We start from the raw sequence: 21930 nt of genomic DNA, 5'->3' as shown, positions 1-21930 counted from the left end.
CCACGATATTTTATTACAGTTATAGACTTTATTTTCAAGGGCCGAGGCTAGCCATGGATTCCTGATGTATGTACAATGATTCTGATTTTCCTAGCTGTTAAGATAGACAGAAATAGAAAAACAATGAAGGCGTAATTTTATTTTGTCATTTTATAAAGTATTTTGCAACTTTACTTACATACAACAATAATAGGTCACAAATCATAGAGAATTTTTACTAATACTCTATAATGAGTAAACTGTTATATTGATCTAATCTTATTTCCAAACATTTTAAATAAAATACCTCACCTCGTTTCTCATGATTCTCCAAAGGTTTAGCGTAATTCTGCCAACAATGTTGATCTCACTCATTGTATCTGATCCATAGTCATCTCTTTCCGCTGCAAATCTGTTTTCAGTCTTGTCATCTATAGAAAAGAATGCATATTGTATCAAGAGAGAGAAGCAGAAAATAAGCTTTCAGGTAAATTATGCCAAAGAAAATGAAAGCAACAAAAGTAAGAATTAAGACTAAAGGTAAAATTTGATTCAGTCTACTTAATATTAGAACAATGGAATACTTATTATTTTAACAAAAACAATTTTTTAAATCAGATAGGAATTTTGTAAAATTATAAAGACACATGCATTCTCTTCATCTTTCTATACAGTATATACACTTGTCCCTTGGTATCTATAGAGAATGGTTCCTGGATATCCTGTAGGTAACAAAACATGTAAAACATACACACACATCACCATATTGTTTAGAATACCAAGTACAATGTAAATAGTTGTTTATTGCGCATGCATTTTTGATCTAGCTGTCTCTGTGGCTGTGGTATCCCAGGATATTAAGAGACGACTATGTATATTTATTTTTGTCTACACAAAATCCAAAACTGTTTTTCTTTGAATATTTCTCAATGATAACACTTTGGTGATGTTTGAAAATGTACTTTGAATGTAATTCCTATTAATAAAAAGTAAAGTATCTTCAAAATCTTACTTACTTTTTAATTTTTAAGGACATAATTTTGCATATAAAAGTTTCATCAACAGTAATTAAAATTTTACTGCCTTAAAGTTTAGAAAAATGTTACTTTCTTATTTTTGTAAATTTTAACAACATACTGATAGTTTTTTTCATGTACCCTCAAATATTACATAGTTGAAAATATTCTATTATTTGAACTACAAAATAAGTAGTTAAAAATTCCAGTGGTACAATTCTTGTTTTTAATTAACACTGATGAAGTTGTAATTTTTCAACTGTAAATGCTTCATTAGATCAAATAGATTGATCATTCTTTTTCACCCTCTTACAGTTTTTTCCCCTTACTTGACTTAACTAACTGCACTTTTAAGATGTTCAGAAGGAACTAAAGGACCTGGCTTCTGCATCTCAAGTGTGGGCTTAGTATTCTGAAGCAGCACAAGCAGCACAGGACCCATAGGAAATGATGGTGAATGAGGTGTAACTGAAGTAGAAGACAATGGGTGGACTCCAGCCATAACCAAGTCAGGTTCTATTGGTGAAGAACTGAAAATCCAAACTGAAACTAAAAATCAGTGTTTTGATTTTTGATAAATCATAAAACTGTCAAGTGTTCATGGGTGCTGGTGTCTATATAATTCCCAAATTTTAATCTGAACTGAAAGGCTACAGCCAATGCTCAAGAAATGCAACATTTTTATTCCATTTATTTGTTTGCAACAACTTTCATTCCATCCAGCAAAGCCAAACAGCACTGGTAATGCAGAAAATCTAACACTATAAACCAAACTCGCTGAAATTTGCTGTTTTATGTCCTCCTCCCCAAGAAGTTCCTCAGGCACCATAACCTCTAGATCCTGTAACATCCTCCACTAAGTGAAGTGCCAGTCAAGATGTGCCAGGACTGTGTAAATTTAAACAATAGCCATCTTTTAATTTAGCAATTTATGCTGTTATTTTTGGTTAACACATAATGCTACACTTTTGCTTGTTTCTGTTTTTTTTTTTCCCTTTAGCATAAAAAAGTGTCTATTGCTTCTAGGTGTGTAATCCCTGTTCACAGTGGTAGAAGCAGTAATACCACAAGTTCAAGGTCAACCTAAGTTATAGTAAGACCCTATGTTAAACAAAACAAAACAAAAAGTCCATTGATAAACCAGTTGTTTTGGGGTGGTAATAAGATAGCTTGTATTGACAGTGTGTGTGCCTGCACATGTGCACAGGGACAGAAGCTGACACTGGGTGTCTTCCTCAATTGCATCTCCACCTTATTTATTGAGACATTCCCACCACTGAACCTAGTTCTAATTCATTTATCGAGGCTAGCTTGCTGGTAAATCCTGCAATACTCCTGCTTCACCTCCCAGGGCTGGGATAAAAGGTACCTACCACCATAGCTAGTTTTACTGGGCACTGAGGATGCAGCTGAGGTCCTCAAGAAAGCAACACGTTGACTAAGCCCTCTTCCCAGCCCCAAACGGCAGTTACTAATATACATAATTCTCTCAAAGTTTGAGAAACTCAGGACAAATCTCTTAAACGATGAGAGTTCCTTAGAGCAAAGAGAACTGAGTCACTTCATGGGTGATAATTAGAAAATTAAAATAACAATAAATTTAGTGAACATAGCTGACTAGAGGTTATAGAATATTTTAAAATGTGTATTGTATCTTATACATCTATCGTGTTCTAGGAACGTTACCAACATTGCTTCCTTTACTAGCACACTCACTATAAATTTCATTTTGTACCATGCAAATTCTGCTTAGAAACATTACATCTTGTCCCAGGTCATATGGTAAAATAACAAGTAGTATTCTATACAAGGATCATTTCACTTTGAAGGCCATGGACCCACACAACTCTCATTTCTTTCTTTATGCTAAAAAGATAATGTTCAAAATTTTCGTTTTACTAAGTCAGCACAACACTTACACAGTGTTTCCTGTCTTCAGGCTCCATTAAAATCACCTTGAAAGTCCTTTAAGAACCTCCACTTTACAGAGGAGTAAATCAAGTATTGGATCTATCAGTAATTTGCTTGACATTATACAGGTGAAAGGTGCACAGGCAGAGTCTGAACCTGGGAGTCTTTGCTCCAGAACCTGTGCACTGTGCCACTACTGTGTTACTTAACAAACCACACACCCTTTGTGTGCACTGTACCACTACCGTGTTACTTAACAAACCACACACCTTTGTGTTTACTCTGTTGCTTAATTGTGAATGGGAGACTGCAACATGGTGCAGTTCACAACACTTAATAAAGTTTTAGCAGTGATTCTGAGAAAGGATGTGAGCTCCCTTCCCCCCTTCCTCCTTCTCCTTCCCGTTTCTTTCCTCCCTCCATACTTCCCTCCTTTCCTGTGGTGCTGGGGATCAAACTCAAAACCTCAGACACTCTCCTGCTGAGCTACACACCTAATGCAGGACATTAACTTCATCAGTCTTTTGATCCTTATCTCTTAGAACCAATTAAATGTAATTAACAAGGTACCTGAGGGCTGCTTCTCCTGAACACTTAGAAAACTCTCCCATAAAGCTGTGGGAACCAAAATAAACTAAAAAAAAATATTGTAGTTATACAGGCAACTAATGACTGCTGAGAGAATTAGTCTCTTCCAGTAACGAGCACCCTAATTAGTTATTCAATACCAAGGAGTCAGCTTTGAATCATTTACATATAAAGAAACACCAAATTAATGCAGCAGGTTGTCATTATATATTGATGTGTTTATATATTACATAATAATGTATATTATAATAATAATAAAAAGAAAAGAGGCCACCAATTTGAGGGGATGTGGAGGTGAAGGTGTTAGAGAGATGGAACAAAGAGGAACTAGAGTGAAGAAAGAGAAGGGGGAATAATGTGATTAGACTTTAAATTAAAAATTAACATTAAAAGAACATTAAAAAGAAAAAACTAAAAATAAAAAACAAAATTACTATGGATAATAAGACATTTTTAGTTATAGAAAAAAATGTTTTACAGCTGGGCATTGTGGTTGCATGCCTTTAATCCCAGCACTCTGGAGGCAGAGGCAGGCAGATCTCTTGTGAGTTCAAGGCCAGTCTGTTCTATAAATTACATTCCAGGACAACCAAAGTTAAACAGAGAAGCTCTGTCTCAAAAAGAAAAAAAAAAGAAAGAAAAAAAGAAAAGAAACAACAACAAAAAAACTTACAAATTGCAATTAATTTTATTATAAAAATTATTACTCCCTCTCTCTAAACAGCACCAAAACCTTTGTGAACTACAATCAAAATTCATACTACTTTTTAGACTTATACTCTAATAAAAAATCAAAAACCAATTACTTAACTATTAATCTTAACTATTACTGCTCTTTGGCCCTTCCACTCATTTCCTACCAATTTAATGGGCAAAACAATAAAAACAGAAAAAAACAATAACTTTACAGTTTATGAAGCTGAGGAAATATGAAGCAGCTTCACAACGACTGTGAAGACTATGGGAAACATACTATAATATGAGAAAACAGTTCTAGAATACTGGATGAAGGAAGTACATTAAAGATGAAACAGACAGTATAATGCTATAAAAAGATTTATATATGAAAACATAATTAAAAGTAGGAAAATCCCCAACACATAAAACAGCATATATAACAGTGCGAATGTAGACTTTTTCCAATCTGTTTTGTATGGAATTATATCTAGAACTTACCACAATTTAGTATAAAAATGGAGCTAGGATAACAGTACTTCCTTAACATTTTCTCCTTATTTACAATTTCTCTGTAGTTGTAACAAAACATTTGCAACTCTACGTACCTGGCACTCGAGAGATCATCTGACATAAGTCGACACTTAGAGCAGCAGCCCTCTGTAAGAGGTAGCCCCAGGAATGCATCTGAATCTCATATCCTAGGAGAATATCAGGGTCATACCTAAAGAAGGAGGTGGATCAAAGTGCATACATTACAACATTTGGACCTTTGCCCAGAAGAAGCATTTTTTTCATGGTGTAGTGAACAAAAATCAAAATATATATTCCACAGTGGCCACTTTATGAGGGGAAGGATTAGTAGTGGCACCTGTAGAACGACCCCTACAGAATGACTTAGAATAAGTGACTATAGGAGTTTTTTTATTTTGTAAAATGAGTTTAATCTTACTAAGACTGCACTTGTTCTGTATTTCTTGGGAAAGGGGCTGATGAAATTTGGGGTGGGAGATATTGTAATTTTAAATTAAAATGATTTTGTTTAAAATAACTTCATAAACTCTCACAAGATTTTACTTTCAAAAAAATATATTATTAAAATAAAAAAGAATAAAAAAACCAATTCAAAATACTACTGAAATGGTAGTTAGTTCCCAAGGTAGAAACTTATTTAAGTGAATAATACAACTGAACTTTTGTACAAATTCCTATTACTTCAGAACCATAGCAAAATCATCTTAAAATACAACTAAGAAGCTAGAAGCAAGTATTTTCCTTTATTCCCTTAATTGTAAGAAACAGAAGATTGCTTTTCCTATTCTTATTTGATGGGCACAGGAATGATAGGAGACTGAAAGTAAGACCCTCTCTAAGGATAATTATATACTTCCAAGGGTCCTGGAAATGATTCTTGTCCTCTTTTATATCTTATGTCATCTGCAGGAAATGACTGAAGAAGAAAGACCAGGAAAAACAATCAGAAAATACAATATAATACCTCTTTATTATATTTGTAATTTCTTGAAAGAGCGCCTTCTCATCAGCAGCATAGGTAACTTCTAATCCTGTAATTCCAGATCTGATAAGTAGTGGGGTCTGATATCTGATATCTAAGGAATAAAATATTATATATAACATTACATCATGTACTATTAAAATAACATTAATTTTTACTTTAAGTAAAAGAATATGAAAGCTGAACCCCACAAGTAAAACTATAGTTCAATTACTTGAAGATTTTCTTTAATGGTTTTTCTAATGTAACATGTAACTTAAATTCAAGTTTCATATTTTCAGTTATTCTACTAAAGTCTTCATTTATAAAATTACTTGCAAAGACAATTACTTTGTTTCTATGCTTAATTTTCCTAATGAGAATACCTTTGCTTAGTAGAGAATATTTTAATCACTAGTATGCTAGAAAATGGGTAACAACTCTTCAAGAAAAAAAAATTTTGAATGTGTCTTTGCTTGCCTATTTCCATATGTAAAGTCATCCCACCATGGTTAATTTCAAACGACCAACACTGGCTATCATGAAGAATTCATAAAAATTTAATGATTATCTTGTTAGCCAATGTTGGACAATTAAACATCAGATTCTTAATGGCTTTCTTTTATCCTCAATCTTCCTCAGTGTCCTCAAATAATTTATAAGGGTTACCTTTAAAACTTCGGAGAAATACTTGCATTTTCTAAAATGCTTACATGGTATATGAAGAACCTCTGAATCAAACATATCTTTATTTAGGAAGATACATGAACAGTTAGAAAATATATCTTACAAACTACTAGAACAGTTAACAATGTCTAAAGCAAACACAGTTTGCATTAGCAGCAAAGAAAACAATGAAGTTGTTTACCCAAGCTAATTATACATGATTATTTGGATTTGTTGTGAATAATTAGTAGTTTATAAACTATGTGTTAATTAGAAATTTTATTAAGATCTTTGTGTCACTTGGCTTCTAACGTCCCTCCCCTGTGGTACTGAGGGCAGAATCTGGAGGCCCCACACTCTGATCCGTGTTCTATTCCATCTCCATTCTACTGTGGTTGTAATAATCAAAGAAAGAATCATGAATCTAGGAAAAAGGTTTTTGTTTATTTGTTTGTTTGCTTTTTTGAGTTTTGTTTTTTGAGACAGGGTTTCTCTGTGTAGCTTTGTAGTCTGTCCTGGAACTCCCCCTGTAGACCAGGCTTGCCTCCTCTGCCTCCAGAGCAATGGGATTAAAGGTGTGTGCCACACTGCCCAGCTATGAAAAAGTTATGTACAGCTTCATACCCCAACCTCGGCCAACATTAGAAAGGAGTCTTCCTGCTTGCTGTGGTTCTTCAAGAAGACATTTTGTTAAGAATGACTGACATTACCAGGCGGTGGTGGCACACGCCTAGCACTTGGGAGGCAGAGGCTGGCGGATTTCTGTGAGTTCGAGGCCAGCCTGGTCTACAAGAGCTAGTTCCAGGACAGGCTCCAAAAGCTACAGAGAAACCCTGCCTTGAAAAACCAAAACAAACAAACAAACAAAACAAACAAACAAATAAATAAATAGTAGCTGGCACATGCCTGTGATTCTAGCACTTAGGAAGTAGAGGCTAGAACATCAAAGCTCAAAGTCAGCCTCAACTACACAGCTAGTACAAGGCAATCTGCGCTATGTGAGATCCTGTCCAATCCCCACCACCACCACCACCACCACCACCACCACCCACCCACCCACCCACACACACAAATTCACTGGGCAAGCACATCCTTACTAAAAACAAACAATACCTTGATGGGTGACTGTCTTGTCTTTATCAATCACTATCACACCTGTGAGTTCTGTTTTCTCTGTGTCCGGGAGAGGAGTGTCAGATGAAATGCAGTAGAACAGAGCACAGATTGGGTCAAACTCGGGATCTGGTTGTAAGTCTCTTCTAGTTCGAGCATGCAGCTCCACACTGATTAAGGTAAGATTCTGTATCTACAAAAGGAAATGAAAAATTACACTTAAAGTGTTTCAAGGCATGCATGTTCAAAGAAGTCCTTTTTACTAAGACTTTGAGAAGACAAGTAAGAATATAGATATGCACATAAAAGACAAAGTCACAACCAGGCGGTGGTGGCACCCACCTTTAATCACAGCACTTGGCAGGCAGAGAGGCAGATGGATCTCTGAGTTTGAGGCCAACCTGGTCTACAGAGCAAGTTCCAGAACAGCCAGGACTACACAGAGATATTCTGTCTTAAAAAATTAAACAAAATAAAGGCAAAGACACAATTTAATAGTTCATAAATTTATGAAACTTAAGACTTTTGCTTCCAAAATTAGATTAACTCGAGTTCTTATTTCAGAAAATGCCTCAGCTGCTACTTCTCAATGGCCATACTTAAAAAGTATTTGTTTAGAATACATGCAGTGCTTCTTAATTTCTGTTTGAGAAAAGAATTAGTTCAGCAGCTTATCCACATTCAAACCAGTCTGTCACTTCACAGTTCACTGCATTAGAATATTATCTTTAAACTCCAAACAAAAATTATCTTTTAAAGTTCAGATTTACTAACCTGCTACTATTTCAGGACTGTTTAAATTTAGATACTTTTGCACATATTCATCAATTTTTCAAGTTTTAGTTTTACCTTTAAAAAATTAAAAGAACTTTTATGAAATCAACCACACAAGCTGGTGTGGGACAATTCTGTATTCTGTCAATTATGTTTTAAATAAACGCTGATTGGTCAGTAGCCAGGCAGGAAGTATAGGTGGGACAACCAGATAGGAAGTAGAGGCGGGCTGATGAGAACAGGAAAATTCTGGGAAGAAGGAAGCTCTCTCCTCAGTCCTGCCCAGACACAGAAAAATAAAGATGTGACCTGCCCTGCTGAAAAAGGTACCAAGCCATGTGGCTAACACAGATAAAAACAATAAGTTAATGTAAGTTATGAGTTAATAAGAAGCCTGAGCTAATGGGCCAATCAGTTTATAACTAATTCAGACTCTCTGTGTGATTTCTTTGGGACCTAAACAGCTGTGGGAACTGGGCAGGACAAAAACCCCAACAAGCAGGCCCTCCTGTTACAACAAGCTTTTTCATTTGACCAAAGTTCATACTCTTACTGACATGCAACACACATTAAACATACTCACTATACTTTGTTAATAAAAACCTCTCAATTGTAATTTTTATGTTTTTTTTTTAAATTGAAACAGATAGGCCCAGTAGAGCACACATGTAATCCTAATCACTCAGGAGGATGTAATAGAAGATGGCTTAAGCCCACAAACTCAAATCTAGCCTGGGAAAAAGAAATATTTTGCCTCAAAAAAAAGTAAAAATAAAAATAAAGTAAATCAACATAATAGCACAGGAAACAAAATTTGGCTTGGATTCATAATTACATGCTATACGTTACTATATATCATATACATACAGCTGGCACTGGAAAATAAGACTATTCATAGTGTCTTCATAATTATTCAGATCACATAAATTAGCAACAGATTTGTAGTTATAATCCATGCAAGCCAATGAAGAATGTAAGTGCCAGGACTTCCATTAGTAATAGGAAAAGAATCTGGCAAATTCTATTTTTGGCACAAAATCTTTTTGGAGGACAGTTTAGAAACATCTATCTACCAAAACTTAAAATTTAAAATGCACATATCTTTAGCCAAGCAATTCTACTCCTGAGAAATGATGTTATAAACTCATTCATTAAATCAAAATATAAGTAGAAGGAAGTTCACTTGAGACTTTAAGAGCAAAAGGAGTAAGAAAAAACCTCAATGTTTAGATGGCAGATTAGTAAACAGCTAAGTGCCATAAAGATCATGTAATGACTGAATAGTCAGTAACTTTTAACCTTTTTCAAAATAAAGAGCCAGATATCTATGTTTTAATATGGAAATATCAGTATAATATATTGTAGTGAAATTTCATTTGTGTTTTAATAAATAAAGCTTGCCTGAAGATCAGAACGCAAAACAGCCACACTAGTCAGCCATACAGGCCAGGCGGTGGTGGCACATATATCTTTAATCCCAGCAGCCACACTAGTTAGCCATGGAGGCCGGATGGTGGTGGTACACACCACAGGATGAGAGAGGAACTGCTGTCAGTCTGAAGATTTCATAGAGGTTAAGACTGCTCTAGTGGCTTGGCTGCTTTGCTTTTCTTATCTTCAGGTTGAACACAATATCTGTTTCTGAGTTTTATTATTTGTGCTACAATATATTGATAAATGGAACCACTGAATGTAGTATGCCTCTATATATGTAAAAATGCAAGCATGTGCACAGAAAATTTCTAGAGGCATGAGAATGTATAAGTACATAGGACTTTTGCAAAAGGAAACTGCTGGTCTGGGGTAGGAGGGAGGCTTATTTTACCTTGTCTATCTTTTTGTCCTGATTAAAATTTAACACATACATGTAGAATATGTATTTGTTAATATGGTTACTATTATATTCTTTTAAATATGCAAAACATTAATTATGTGTGTAGGAAGTAGATGCTGGGTATCCTTCTCTGTTGCATTCCATCTTCTTTTTTGAGACAGCCTCTCCTGCTAATTTTGAGCTAACTTGTTTACTAGGCTGGCTGGCCAGAGAGCCCCAGGGATTCTCCTTTCCTTACCCCACCCCCAGTCTGGGGACACTATACCACACATATTGCCACACCTGGCTTTATATGTGGGTGCTGGCATCTGAACAAGCAAGCATTTAAGGACTGAGCCATCTTCCAAGCATTCCCATGCCCCAGAAATTTTATTTGGAAATGTATACCATTCAAGATTTTATTGTTTATAATTAGCACATACTAACCTAGCAAACACAAAAACTTTAAAGTGGAAAACCTCTCTCCTAAAGCCATGTAGAACAAAACAACCAACTGAATTAGAAGAATGAACATGTATAATGGGTACAGAAAAGACTTGTGAGGACTATTTTAGGTCAGAAGACCCTTAAAGAGTAATTTCATTTTTAGAAATTTCACATTACACTCAGCCTTTCTATCCTGAGAGTTAAAATGCACTGCTGCTCTTAAGAGTTCCTAAGGGTGTGGTTTAAAGCAGAGTAAAGAGGGAGCTAGATGGGTGAGAGAGAGGAAGGTGAGGAAGTGGAACAGGAGTCCTTGTGTTCTGTACTGAGCAAAGCACAAAGAAGATAATGGAATACAATGGGCGAAGTTCCCAAGAGCAAGCATTCTTTAGAGTTCATCTGCTGTTCTGACCACTGTGCAGGTATTAAAATTATGACCTGAGAGGAGAAAGGTCTATTAACAATCAACTCAACATCATGGACTGATTTTAACTTCAAGATGTTACATACATATAATAAAATTAAGTTGTTCAAATAAAAAGAGAATAACCAAAGGTAACCAGTTTTTCTGGAGTCTAAAAGGACAACTCAGTGGTTAAGAGAGCTTGCTGCACAATGATGAGGACCAGAGTTCAGACCCCAGCAAACGCATAACATCTCAGGCATCTTGCAAACACCAGTAACTTCAGCTTTATTTGATATAATGTCATTTTTCTGGCCTCCACACACACGTGCACGCGCATACACACACCCCAGTATGCATGTATGTGTGTGTGTGTGTGTATACATGAATTTTTAAAAAACAATTCTTTTGCTAAGTACTATCAATTTTGCTTTAATATTTTCCTTATTTTTATTTACTAAATAAAAAAATATTTATTTGTGCATGTGTGCATACATATGCCCTAGTATGTGTGTGGAGATAAGAGGACAACTTATGGGAGTTGGTTTTCTCCTCCTACCATGTGAGTTCCAAGGATTGAACTCAGATTGTCAGGGTTGGTGGCAAGTGCCTTTACTAGGTAAACCATATTGCCAACCCAATAATTATAGGTTTAAAAAACAATTCCTTTAATTTTTAACTGTGGGCATGCATTTGCTATGTATTCCTAAATTTATCTCTTGAGATTTGGGCTCTTGGTGCCTGGCATGGTGGGATCTTGCTCCCTCTATTGGCCTTCTTGGGAACCAGACATACACAGTGCACTTAGATAACATGTAGGAAAATTGCTCATGAAATAAAAATATAAATATATAAATGTTTATTATATATATAAAACAACAAAATACGAACAAACACTGATTTCAATCTTGCTATCACTTTAACAAATGCTTTGAGTTTCTGGTCCATTAATTTACATTTACATTATTTTTGTTGTTTTTGTTTTTTAAGACAGGGTTTCTCTCTGTGTACTCCTGGCTGTCCTGAACTCGCTCTGTAGACCAGGCCAGCCTTGAACTCACGGACACCCGCCTCTGCCTCCCAAGTGCTAGAATTAAAGGTGTTAACCACCACCGACTGGCTTTCCTAATTTAACTTGTATAAATTAAATTTTAGGTATTAATTCTGTGAAGGTTGTGAAACAATAATCAGTCTCAGCATCTGGTCAATATTTAAACTTTTTTTTCTATTTTACACATATAGAATAGAATAACAAAATGAAGATTAATGAAGAAATTTGAACATATCCTTTTCTGGTTAAAAAATTTCCCATACTCATCCTATGAACAAATCCTGATAGTTAAGCACAATGTACACAATCTTATAAGTTGTAGTTTTACCTCATGTAAAGCTTTTGCCTCTTGTAAGTTTTGTATGCTGACTTTGAAACCATAGGTATTGTTTAAAGATGGTCCGTCAATCTGAGAAGTTTCTTTCTTTGGAGTATTTACTGCTGCAAACTGATTCTATTAAGAAAAGACACAGCCAGAAACAAACATGAACAGCCATTTAAGAAAAAAGTTTTGTTAACATTCCTTTTACTTTAGTAACTGTAAAAATGTGATCAATCTATAAACAGACCATGTGTTGACATTTGATTTTACAAGCTCTGAATATGAAAAGCAGTAGTCGGGTAGAGCTCACACTTCTACTCCATAGATATTTATCTTGACTTTTCTTGAAACAGAAGTAGCTAATATGGAAGTGGTTTCTATCATTTATTTCCAAAGACAATGTCTAATGCATTTCTTTCATATAACCTTATACTCATCAATTAAGTACTATAATATCTCTAGTAGTTGAATAAGGACATTTTTATTTCTCAACTTCAATAGTAGATAATGTTGCCTTCTTTGTAATTTAGTGAAAGAAATTAAAAAATTAAGTTATATTTGAAAAAATAAACCAACGAAAAGGATATATTTCTGGTGGGATCAAAATCACTTACTTGAGCTCTGTTGTGACTGGACTGTTCTGATACTGCCAGTTATCAGTTAATGTATGTGTATCCTCATAATCCACAATTTGGCTATCATATTCACTTTCTCTGTAATATTTGTATTTACACATAAGAATATTTTAGATCCCAATAAAAAACCAAAGAAAAATGTAATTTCTTGTTGTCGCAAAAATATGTAAATAACGATGCAAAAAATGAAACAATTAAGTGCAGACACAGTTATGAGTTGTCTGAGGTCTAAAATGGAGACTTGGCCTTGCACTGGCCTACAGATGTTCAGTATAGTTACCTTTACTTGTGTTGTCAGGAGAGCTCTCCTGAGACTCTCAGTATCATTCCCTTTCTTATTACACCACTTCTGGGTTTTTGGTTCTGTAGAAAGAAATTTCATTTTTAACTTGTACATCTGCTTCTGTTCTTTAAAACAAATTTTGTTGTTTCAAACACTTAAATATCATGTGTGAGTATACATTCTATACTCCAAATTTCATAATTTAAAAATAAAATTAAAATCTTAAATCTCCACAAAATACTTGAAAATTTTGCATTTTATATATGCACACTGGCGTTTTACTATTGAGTTTCATATCTTAGTCATTACCATTGGGAATAATTTACTCATCAAATATTTATGATGAGGAGGGAGAGACATCGTTTCTTCTGTGCTTTAGAAAGAATCATAAATTCATCATACATAAATGAAGGTGAAATTACAACACCTATATATACCACATTCTAAGACCTTTCAGTAGATATCTGTGGATACTACTAAATCCAACATATACCATGATTTTTGCTATACTTACCTATCTATCCCCTATAACAGCATTTAATTTATGTTAGGCAAAGTAAGCTTTAAAATACCCAGTAATAAAATAGAATGACAATAATATACTCTAATAATTTACATGAATGTGATCTTTTTCCCCTTTTCTTAAGGAAAGTATCTTCCTGCTTCTCTTTGGCACCTATAAATCATCAGCATCATTACTTCTGAGCTTCGGGTTCATGAAGTAAAGTAACAACCACTTGAACAAAGTGTTCTAATCCACAACTGCTGACTGGATCACTAACAAGAGAGTAACGGGTAGAGTGCTATACTAGATAATGAGATGGTTCATATCCTGGGAGAGAAAGGATAAAGAGTCATGATACTCAAACAGGACATCATTTCAAACTCAGGGCTCATTTACTTACAGAGTTTTATAATTAGTATTTTTGAACTGCAATTGTTTGTGTGTGACCGAAACTGCTAAAAGCCAAATCCTGAATAAGGGAGGAAGTAATTGGGAATTTATATCTAGTCAACACTTGGTGTCTTTGAATAGCAGGAACACATAAATGATTTCTCCTGACTGTCATGCAGTAAGAGTATATAAGAAGGTCAGTAGAGGCTCAGGTGGGAAAGAGACTGGGGCTATACTTCTGCAGTGGAGTATATGTACAGACCTTGGGTTTGAGAATCAGAACTGGGAAAATCAAAAATCAAAAGGTGGTGACTTGGGCATGTGTAAAAAAGCCAATGGTAAAAATCCAGTTTAGAAGCAGGTAAGGCTTCTCAGTGGTTCGCCTATTTCACCCAGAAGGCAGACAGATACAATGTAGTTCACAGTAGAAAGAAGAAAACATTTCCATCTGTTGATTCCCTAAAGCATGATGAGTCAAAAATCATCCTCCATTTCCTGAGCTACAATTTTAATTACAAGACTATAATTTTTATCATATAGTCTAATGTTTCATCTCTACCTTTGAAGAAGCATATGTAGTCTTTCCACTATTTATACACTTACCAATTGATAATGGGCTAAGGCCAGTTACTTCAGGAAGCTTTTCTAGAAATTTTCTCTGCATAACTGGTGTACTGTGAAGGCAAAGTGGATCACATTTCCCAGTTCTTGCTCTAGCATTAATTGGAGAGATCATTTGAGGCTCCCGAGGCTCACTACAGGGACTTTTTGGGGTACTATCTTTTGTTGGCTTTAAGAAGTTCTCAGCAGCTAAGGAACATAGTTCCTCCATCGGTGATGACTGTCTATCATCTCCATTTAATGCTTTGAAATCTGGGGATGTTGCTTGTTGCCAAGGTGGAATACCTGGAGAATCAGGGGAGCTGCAACTAACATAACAATTATCACCATCTTCCTCTTCCTCAGGAACACCTGCAGAGTTGAGTGGTGGTAGTGTCTGACTGACACTTACAATCTGATCACATCTTGTAGTTGTTGCTTGTAAGGCAATGTGAGCCTTAGTAACTTCTTCCTTGGTGTGTGCTGGAGTAGAAAGTGTATGAGGGCATGCATCCATCTGTGAAGACACTGCAGGTGTGTCAGCTGGATTAACTAAAGGACTGATGTTTTCAGCAGATTTTATCACTCCAGTTAACTCAGTTTTAGAGAGTTTCTTTGAACGTTCATAATCTTCTTTGGCTTGAAGCCATGCTTGGACCAGTTGTCGACTTGGGGCATATTTGCAAGGCATAATTACAATTTTTTTATCTTCTACCGTCTTATGGCTATTACTTGACCCTTTATTGACAATTGCTTGGCCATTACGAAGAGGGGAGCCTGGTCTGGGGCTCTGAGTCATGGCTGAGAATGCTGTTTTCCACAGGCGAAGTCCTTCCAAGGAAAAGTCTCCTTCAAATTCAACCAGGTCATTTGGAAGTCGAGTTTCCACCATGAGAAGCCGTCCACCAATCTCCCTATAAATACATTTTTAGAACATATGTTTTTGTCTCAAGAAACAATTACCCAAATAAGTTCCTAACTAACAGATTTAGAGTCCCTTTTGGTGTCTCAAATTTGACAATTTCTTTTTCCACTTATCCCAACAGTAGACAAAACACTCTACCTTCAGATTCAATATGCTTTTCTTCACTGGCATATAATTACAAAATTAATTTCTTTGAAAGGCATCATCACCACAAAAGAAAGAAGGTATTTTTTGTTTCAATTTAGTGTCCCATCAAACTTTTTCTTTGGAGATGGCACAAACTCATCAAAATCCTTTCCACTAGTCTTCTCTGTTATGTGTTTGGGTATGTTTTTGTATGGGTGAGTTAACATATGTGGAAGGCAGAGGATGATATTACATGCCTTCCTTAGTTGCTCTCCACCTAAGTTTTGGAGACAGCAACTCAAACTAAACTTTAAGCTCATCACTCTGATTAGCTGGATGGCCAATGAGCTCCAGGGATCTGTGTGCCTGCACCTACCGAGTGCTAGGGTTATGGACAGACGCCATCATGTCCAGATTTCATGTGTGCACTAGGAATCCAAACTCAGGTCCCTGTGCTTATGCAGCAGGCACTTTATGAACTGGTTCATCCTCCCAGGCACTCACTGTTAATTTTAAGCAATGTTTTACTCTCACTATACACAGATAAAAAACAATAGAGTAATTTGTTTTTTATTTCTCTAAAGCCTCTTTATCTCCTAGTACCTACACCTTTGTATTTTTTTTTTTTAAATTCTCTCAATATTAAAAAAAAGCATGCATTTGTTGGTGGTATACTATGAGGTTTTGGGTTCAGTGTTCAGTATCAAACAAAATCCCATCCACACAGCTGAGGATAACAACTATAATTCTGTTCTCTCATGTATTTGAGTTTATAAACACAAGAACTTTGGAACTGGCAGAACACAAAATGAGCAGCCTAAATTCCACTAATGTTTAAACTCATGTGTATATAAGGAGAATCAATAACTGAAAGATAAACTGGTTTAGTTTGTGAGGTGTGTGTACATGTGAACATGGTTGTCAGAGGACAAACTTTTGAATGTTCTTCCTCACGTGCTGGCCTCTTCTCTCTTTCACGGACCTGAAATTCACCAAGTAGGATAGGCTGGCTGTTCAGCAAGCCCCAGGCTCTACCTGCACCACCTCTATAGAGATTTAGGATTACAAGTACATGCCATCAGTCCTCTTTTGTTTTGTTCTTTTAAACATAAGTCCCAGCACCGAACTTATGTCCTCAAGCACTTTACCAACTGATTCATCTCCAAAGCCTGAAACTCTTGAATTAGGTCATGTACTCTGTTAGCTCTTGTTAGTTATGTGCTACCTTAGTGATGAGAGTCTAGAGAACTATCCAATGACTGCTACATAAAACAGTACAATTCACTCTTTGTGTATGCATCTTCTCTGAAAATCTTTAATGAAAGAAAAGATAAAGAGAAATCACACCTCAATCACACCTTAGTAACTATTAAAAAGCTAATAGCACTATCAACAAAACTAAAGATGTTGAAATCAAATGAAAAGTAGTTTAAAACAGACATATCCAAAACTAATGTTCATGTACTATCATAAAAGAACTTAGGTGTCCCCAAAGGTCCATGCATTAGAGGCTTGGTCCTTTGGGACTCTGAGAGTTGCCAGAAACTTTAAGGTTTAACTTTAAGGTGGGAGTTATTGAGAGGTCTTCTTTAGATTACAAACACTTCTTTTTTGTCCTAACTATCTAGTGAGAAGTTTGGCTCTGCCAAACGTGCCTATTTTGATGCGCTATTGCCAACAGACCCAAGTCATAAGTTGAACATGGACTGGAATCTCTGAAACTGTGAGTCCAACTGAATCTCTTCTCCTTATAAACTGGGTAGCATACAACATTTCTCACAGTGACAGAAAGCAGATGAACACATTTATTAAAACGAAACAAACATTTAAAGAAATAATTTTAAAAAAAGTCCAAAAGCTTAATTTTGGTTTGGTGAGATGGTTCTACAGGTAAAAGCAGTGGTCACCAAGTCTAACAACCTAAGTTTGATCCTTGGGGCCCACATGGCAAAAGGTAGGAATTGAGTCCCACAAGACCTCCATACTTGTGATATGCACACAGATACATACACATACACCCCCCCCCCCAAAAAAAAAGTACATAAAAAAAGCTTAACAATTAAAACTTTCATTTATGGGTTAAAACTCAGTGGCAATGTTTGCCTATGATATGAGGTCCTAGGTTCAATTCCCAGAATTGAATTCACACACACACACACACACACACACACACACACACACACACACACACACACACACACACACAGAGTCTCTCTCACCCTGTCCCTTCCTTCTTTTCACCTCCTGTAATACTTTGAGGTATTTTGACATTCTTTTAAATTCTGTATCATGTCAAAGTGAGCTCTGCTCCTCTAATGGTGACACAGAGTTAAGTACTAGCAAATTAAAGCCCAAGAATCATCAACTTAATTTCTCTAGGTGTAGTTTTCTACTTCGTTTGTGAATGTTCTTAATCAGTGTATAATTACAAGTAATTTTTCATTGTTCTTAAAAATGCAATATCACAAAAAATGCAGTATCACAGAGAGAAAACTAGCAATCAGTTATGAAATGTTACAAAATAAAAACTGTTCAAAGTGACCCAAGGAGAAACAAATTAATTTTGATTACCTGGGCTTTTCTGGCACATCAGAAGGATTACTGCAAAATGGTTCCTGATAAATAGCTTCTGAAAGATCATGATCCAACAAAGTTGCCACAATTTCTTCCCTACTTGGTGGGGACATAAGTGGTTTCAGAATGTGAGCAGTTCGAGGAGTAAAACTGCCATTTTTAGACTGTAAGGGAGAACTGGTAGACCTTGGTGAACTATCAGGAGTTGGTGTCAATACATCATTGTTTCTTGAAACATACAATTCTAAATCTTCAGAAGCTGCATCCAAAAGTTCCCCATCAGGGGAGGAAAGTATGGTTGTAAAAGAGGTATTAACCGAGTCAAGAGACTGTTCCATTTCTTTTCTGTTATGACCTTGAATCCAGTCTGAACTGCTTGCCTGTGGAAGACTGAGAAATACCTCTTTACTCACTGAACTCCTATTCAGTCTGGATTTCTCATTTAGACAACTCTCTGACTGCTGGACACAGAAAGACTCCATGATTGCATTAGAACGAGATGACAAAGGATGAAAGCTATTTTTCCACTGGCTGTGCCGATGACTTTCATTGTTATCTATAGACACTTTCTCAAAAAGTTCAGGGTTCAAAGTACTGGATCTAATCCATGGGCTTGAATCAGAGACATGATGCTTCTCCTCACTACAACTCTGTTTGTCGTGACTTAAAAGCTCGTTCTTTTCTATAGCTTGTCCTGGGAAAAGATCCTGAACAGCATCACTCAGAAACTTCTGAGGCAAATTCTGATCAGCTGGAACAAACTGACTACCAGAGTAAAAGCTACAAAACCCAGTCTGGCCAATCGTGTTAATATCAAAATTATAATTATGTTCAGGAGATAAGCTATCTTCAAGTGAATAACAACTTTCAAAACCTGGATCTGAAAAAAGGATGGGACTATCATCTGACAGGGAATTATCCAACTGGCCAGAGGTCTGGAGATTTAGAGGGTCCACTTTTAGACATCTGGGGGTTTGCTCCTTAGGTTTCGTTCTTCTGGGAGTCCGAGGTTTTCTTGGAGATGTCACTGATCGTGTTCGTTTACTTGTTTTCTTATGCTCAACAGAAACAGAAACATTCTTATCTGTCTGATCACTAGATGTTGAATCCTGTACAACATTTGCACTTTGTGCTTTCTGCTGCCTTTTTTGTAACAATTCTTTTAGAACAGCTAGCCCAGATTGTCCTTCACCAAATACTGAAGGTGTTGACACATTTTGATTTTTACACTGAGATAGTGCTTTGGTTTGTGAAACTGCTTCTGATAGTGACCTTTGTTTTACCTTTTCAGGCTTAAAATTTGACATATCTAAAATAAAGTTCCTCTGTTTCTGCTCCCATGCTATTTGTTTGATGGGACTTCTCAAAGAGGTTACAAAACAATTAGGTGTCTGGCTTTCCTCAGAAGCTGCATTTCCTGGAGAACAAGTTTTTTCACTAGGTTTTGACTGTTCTGACATGCACACGGTCTGCTGCTGACTGTCCTTACAGTGCAAAAAATTGGGGGAACAGACCTGTTCTCGCTTTGATTCTAGAGAACTGCGGTACTCATTTAACTTTCCAATAGATGACACACAGTTTTTCTGTATATTTGCAGTCTCCTCTGTCTTTGGAGACAATACACCTGAAGAGATCTGTGTACTTTGTGCTACCTGAGACAAATGGTTGGAAAGGTCAAATATACTTTTTTGAATCAAGGTTGATTCCTTTCGAGTAAACACAGCATTTTGAGACCTCTGAATATTAATTTTCGAGATTCCAGGTCCTAGGGAACTATAAACTGATGAATGTAAATCATCTCGTGAACTGGGGAACGTTTGCAAATCCACAGACTTCTTGTTTTCTAGGAAAGAGGAAAAGCAGTTAGACATCTTCTGCTGTGTACTAAGTCCAGTAGGTTGGCAAGGAGAAAGTGGATGATCCACAGCAGGGCCTGTTTGTGACATCTCTTTCTGTTTAAAAAGTGCTTGAGTGCCAGAGCTACTTGTGAGCTCAGACACGTTCTGGTGGTTGAGCGTAAGCTTTGCTTCAGCCTCAGACTGTGGTTTTATCTTTTCATCTGTAGGCGCTATGTGCTTTCTTGATGTACCTTTCTCATTTGTTCTTTGTTTCTGTTTTGCTCTTGGTTTCTTTTTACCATCATCTCCCAGTTTATTTGTCTGATTTCGTTTGTTTCTTTTCTTAGTAACTACAGAGGGACTTGCAAGTCTTGCTTTTGACTTCTTAACCTGTGCTCTTGCTCGACTAGTTTTTCCTACACGAGAATTAGCAGTCTTAGTGTTATATGCATTAGGACCCTTAAAAAGCATTGATTCTTTTTCTGCAGCAGCCAGAATTTCTTCTGCTCTTGGGTCTGTGGGAGACCAGCAGCGAGGAGGAGATGAATTGATAGGACTTGTGCTTCTCTCAGAAAGAAAACCTAGCTTTGACATAACATCACTATAATTCAAGTCACAGTCTTCGGTTTCAGCAATGTAAGATGGTGAGGGAGGAGAAAGAATAGCATGTGTCCGTCTTTTTCTGAAAGATAAAGTTCTTTTAATATTTTCACTATTTGCTCTTTGTTGCTTACCAGTTTTTTTCTTAGCAGATTTATGTTTTGACTTCCTTCTGTGACTTTTCTTTGGTGCTAGTGGATAAATGGGATATTTGGTTGCAGGGGAGTCAGGAACTTTTGGCCAAAAATCCTTCAAAGGTGCAAGCTTCTTATACAGTTCCATTTTTTCCTCAGTTAATATTACTTGTTTTTCTTTAGAATCTATTTTACTTAGCTTCACAAGCATATTTTTCCTCCCTCTAAATCTATTAATAATAATATACTTTATAATGACAGGGGGCAGCTTTTTAGACATTTTTCTTCGTTTTCTGGATTTTAGAGTTCCATCTAAATTTTCACCAATTTCCATGGGATGAGGTAGGCTAATTTTTGAGTTCTGTGTTACAAAACTTGACTCACTATCTTCAGTTTCATAATTTACCTTGCGTTTGGCTCTAAGTGTGTATTTATTTCCGTATAGTCCAAAGGACTGATCAGCTTCTAAAGACCCATCTCCAAAATGACAGTCTATAAAATTTTCTGTAGGTGTTTTATTGTCAAATGTTCCATGAGTAGCTTTAATTAAATCACTACTCAATGCATTATCCTTCTCAGAAGCACTGCTGTAAGGATTACTATGCATACAACTGTCTTTTGTGGTTCCAGTATCATTACTTTTGGTAGAAGTTTCCTGATGGCCTATTGATTTCTTTTTATTCAATTTTAACCGGGAAGGTTTACTGCCAGATTGTAGTTTGTATGTGACAGGAGATAGTTTCTGTGGTCTACTGAGACAATTAGAAAGAACAACACTGGGGAAAAACATGTAATGGGCTGCCTGCTGGCTGAGACTTGGCTTTTCCACTTTATGTTCTTGGAATTCTTCGTATCTGATTTTGAGTTTATTTAGTCCACTCTCATCAGTGATACTATCAAGAGAATGCACCATATTTCTATTCTCCGCGGAGCACGACAGCATGTCACAACTTTCAGTTAGTGAAGAGGGGAATATACTATTGAAAGATGTGCTGTTTCCCTTTTCATTTCCTTCAGAGGACAATTTGCTTTTTGAATGACTTAAGTCAGGAAAGTTGAAAGAGTTTTTT

The 21930-nt window shown here is 36.1% G+C and overlaps 1 protein-coding gene across 1 annotated transcript in view; it reads right to left on the bottom strand.

Moving 5' to 3' along the window:
- The window catches only part of Rev3l (REV3 like, DNA directed polymerase zeta catalytic subunit), a 142474-nt gene that overhangs the window by 45098 nt on the left and 75446 nt on the right, over positions 1–21930 (bottom strand). The window contains 8 exon segments of the mRNA XM_038338930.2: positions 292–410; positions 4778–4893; positions 5668–5779; positions 7444–7636; positions 12257–12382; positions 13166–13248; positions 14667–15577; positions 18286–21929. Coding sequence (XP_038194858.1) covers positions 292–410; positions 4778–4893; positions 5668–5779; positions 7444–7636; positions 12257–12382; positions 13166–13248; positions 14667–15577; positions 18286–21929 — 5304 coding nt within the window.

This window comes from Arvicola amphibius, chromosome 8, assembly GCF_903992535.2.
Source record: "Arvicola amphibius chromosome 8, mArvAmp1.2, whole genome shotgun sequence".
NCBI lineage: Eukaryota > Metazoa > Chordata > Mammalia > Rodentia > Cricetidae > Arvicola > Arvicola amphibius.
The sequence above is the reverse complement of the archived record's forward strand: the minus strand, read 5'-3'. Positions and strand labels throughout refer to the sequence as shown.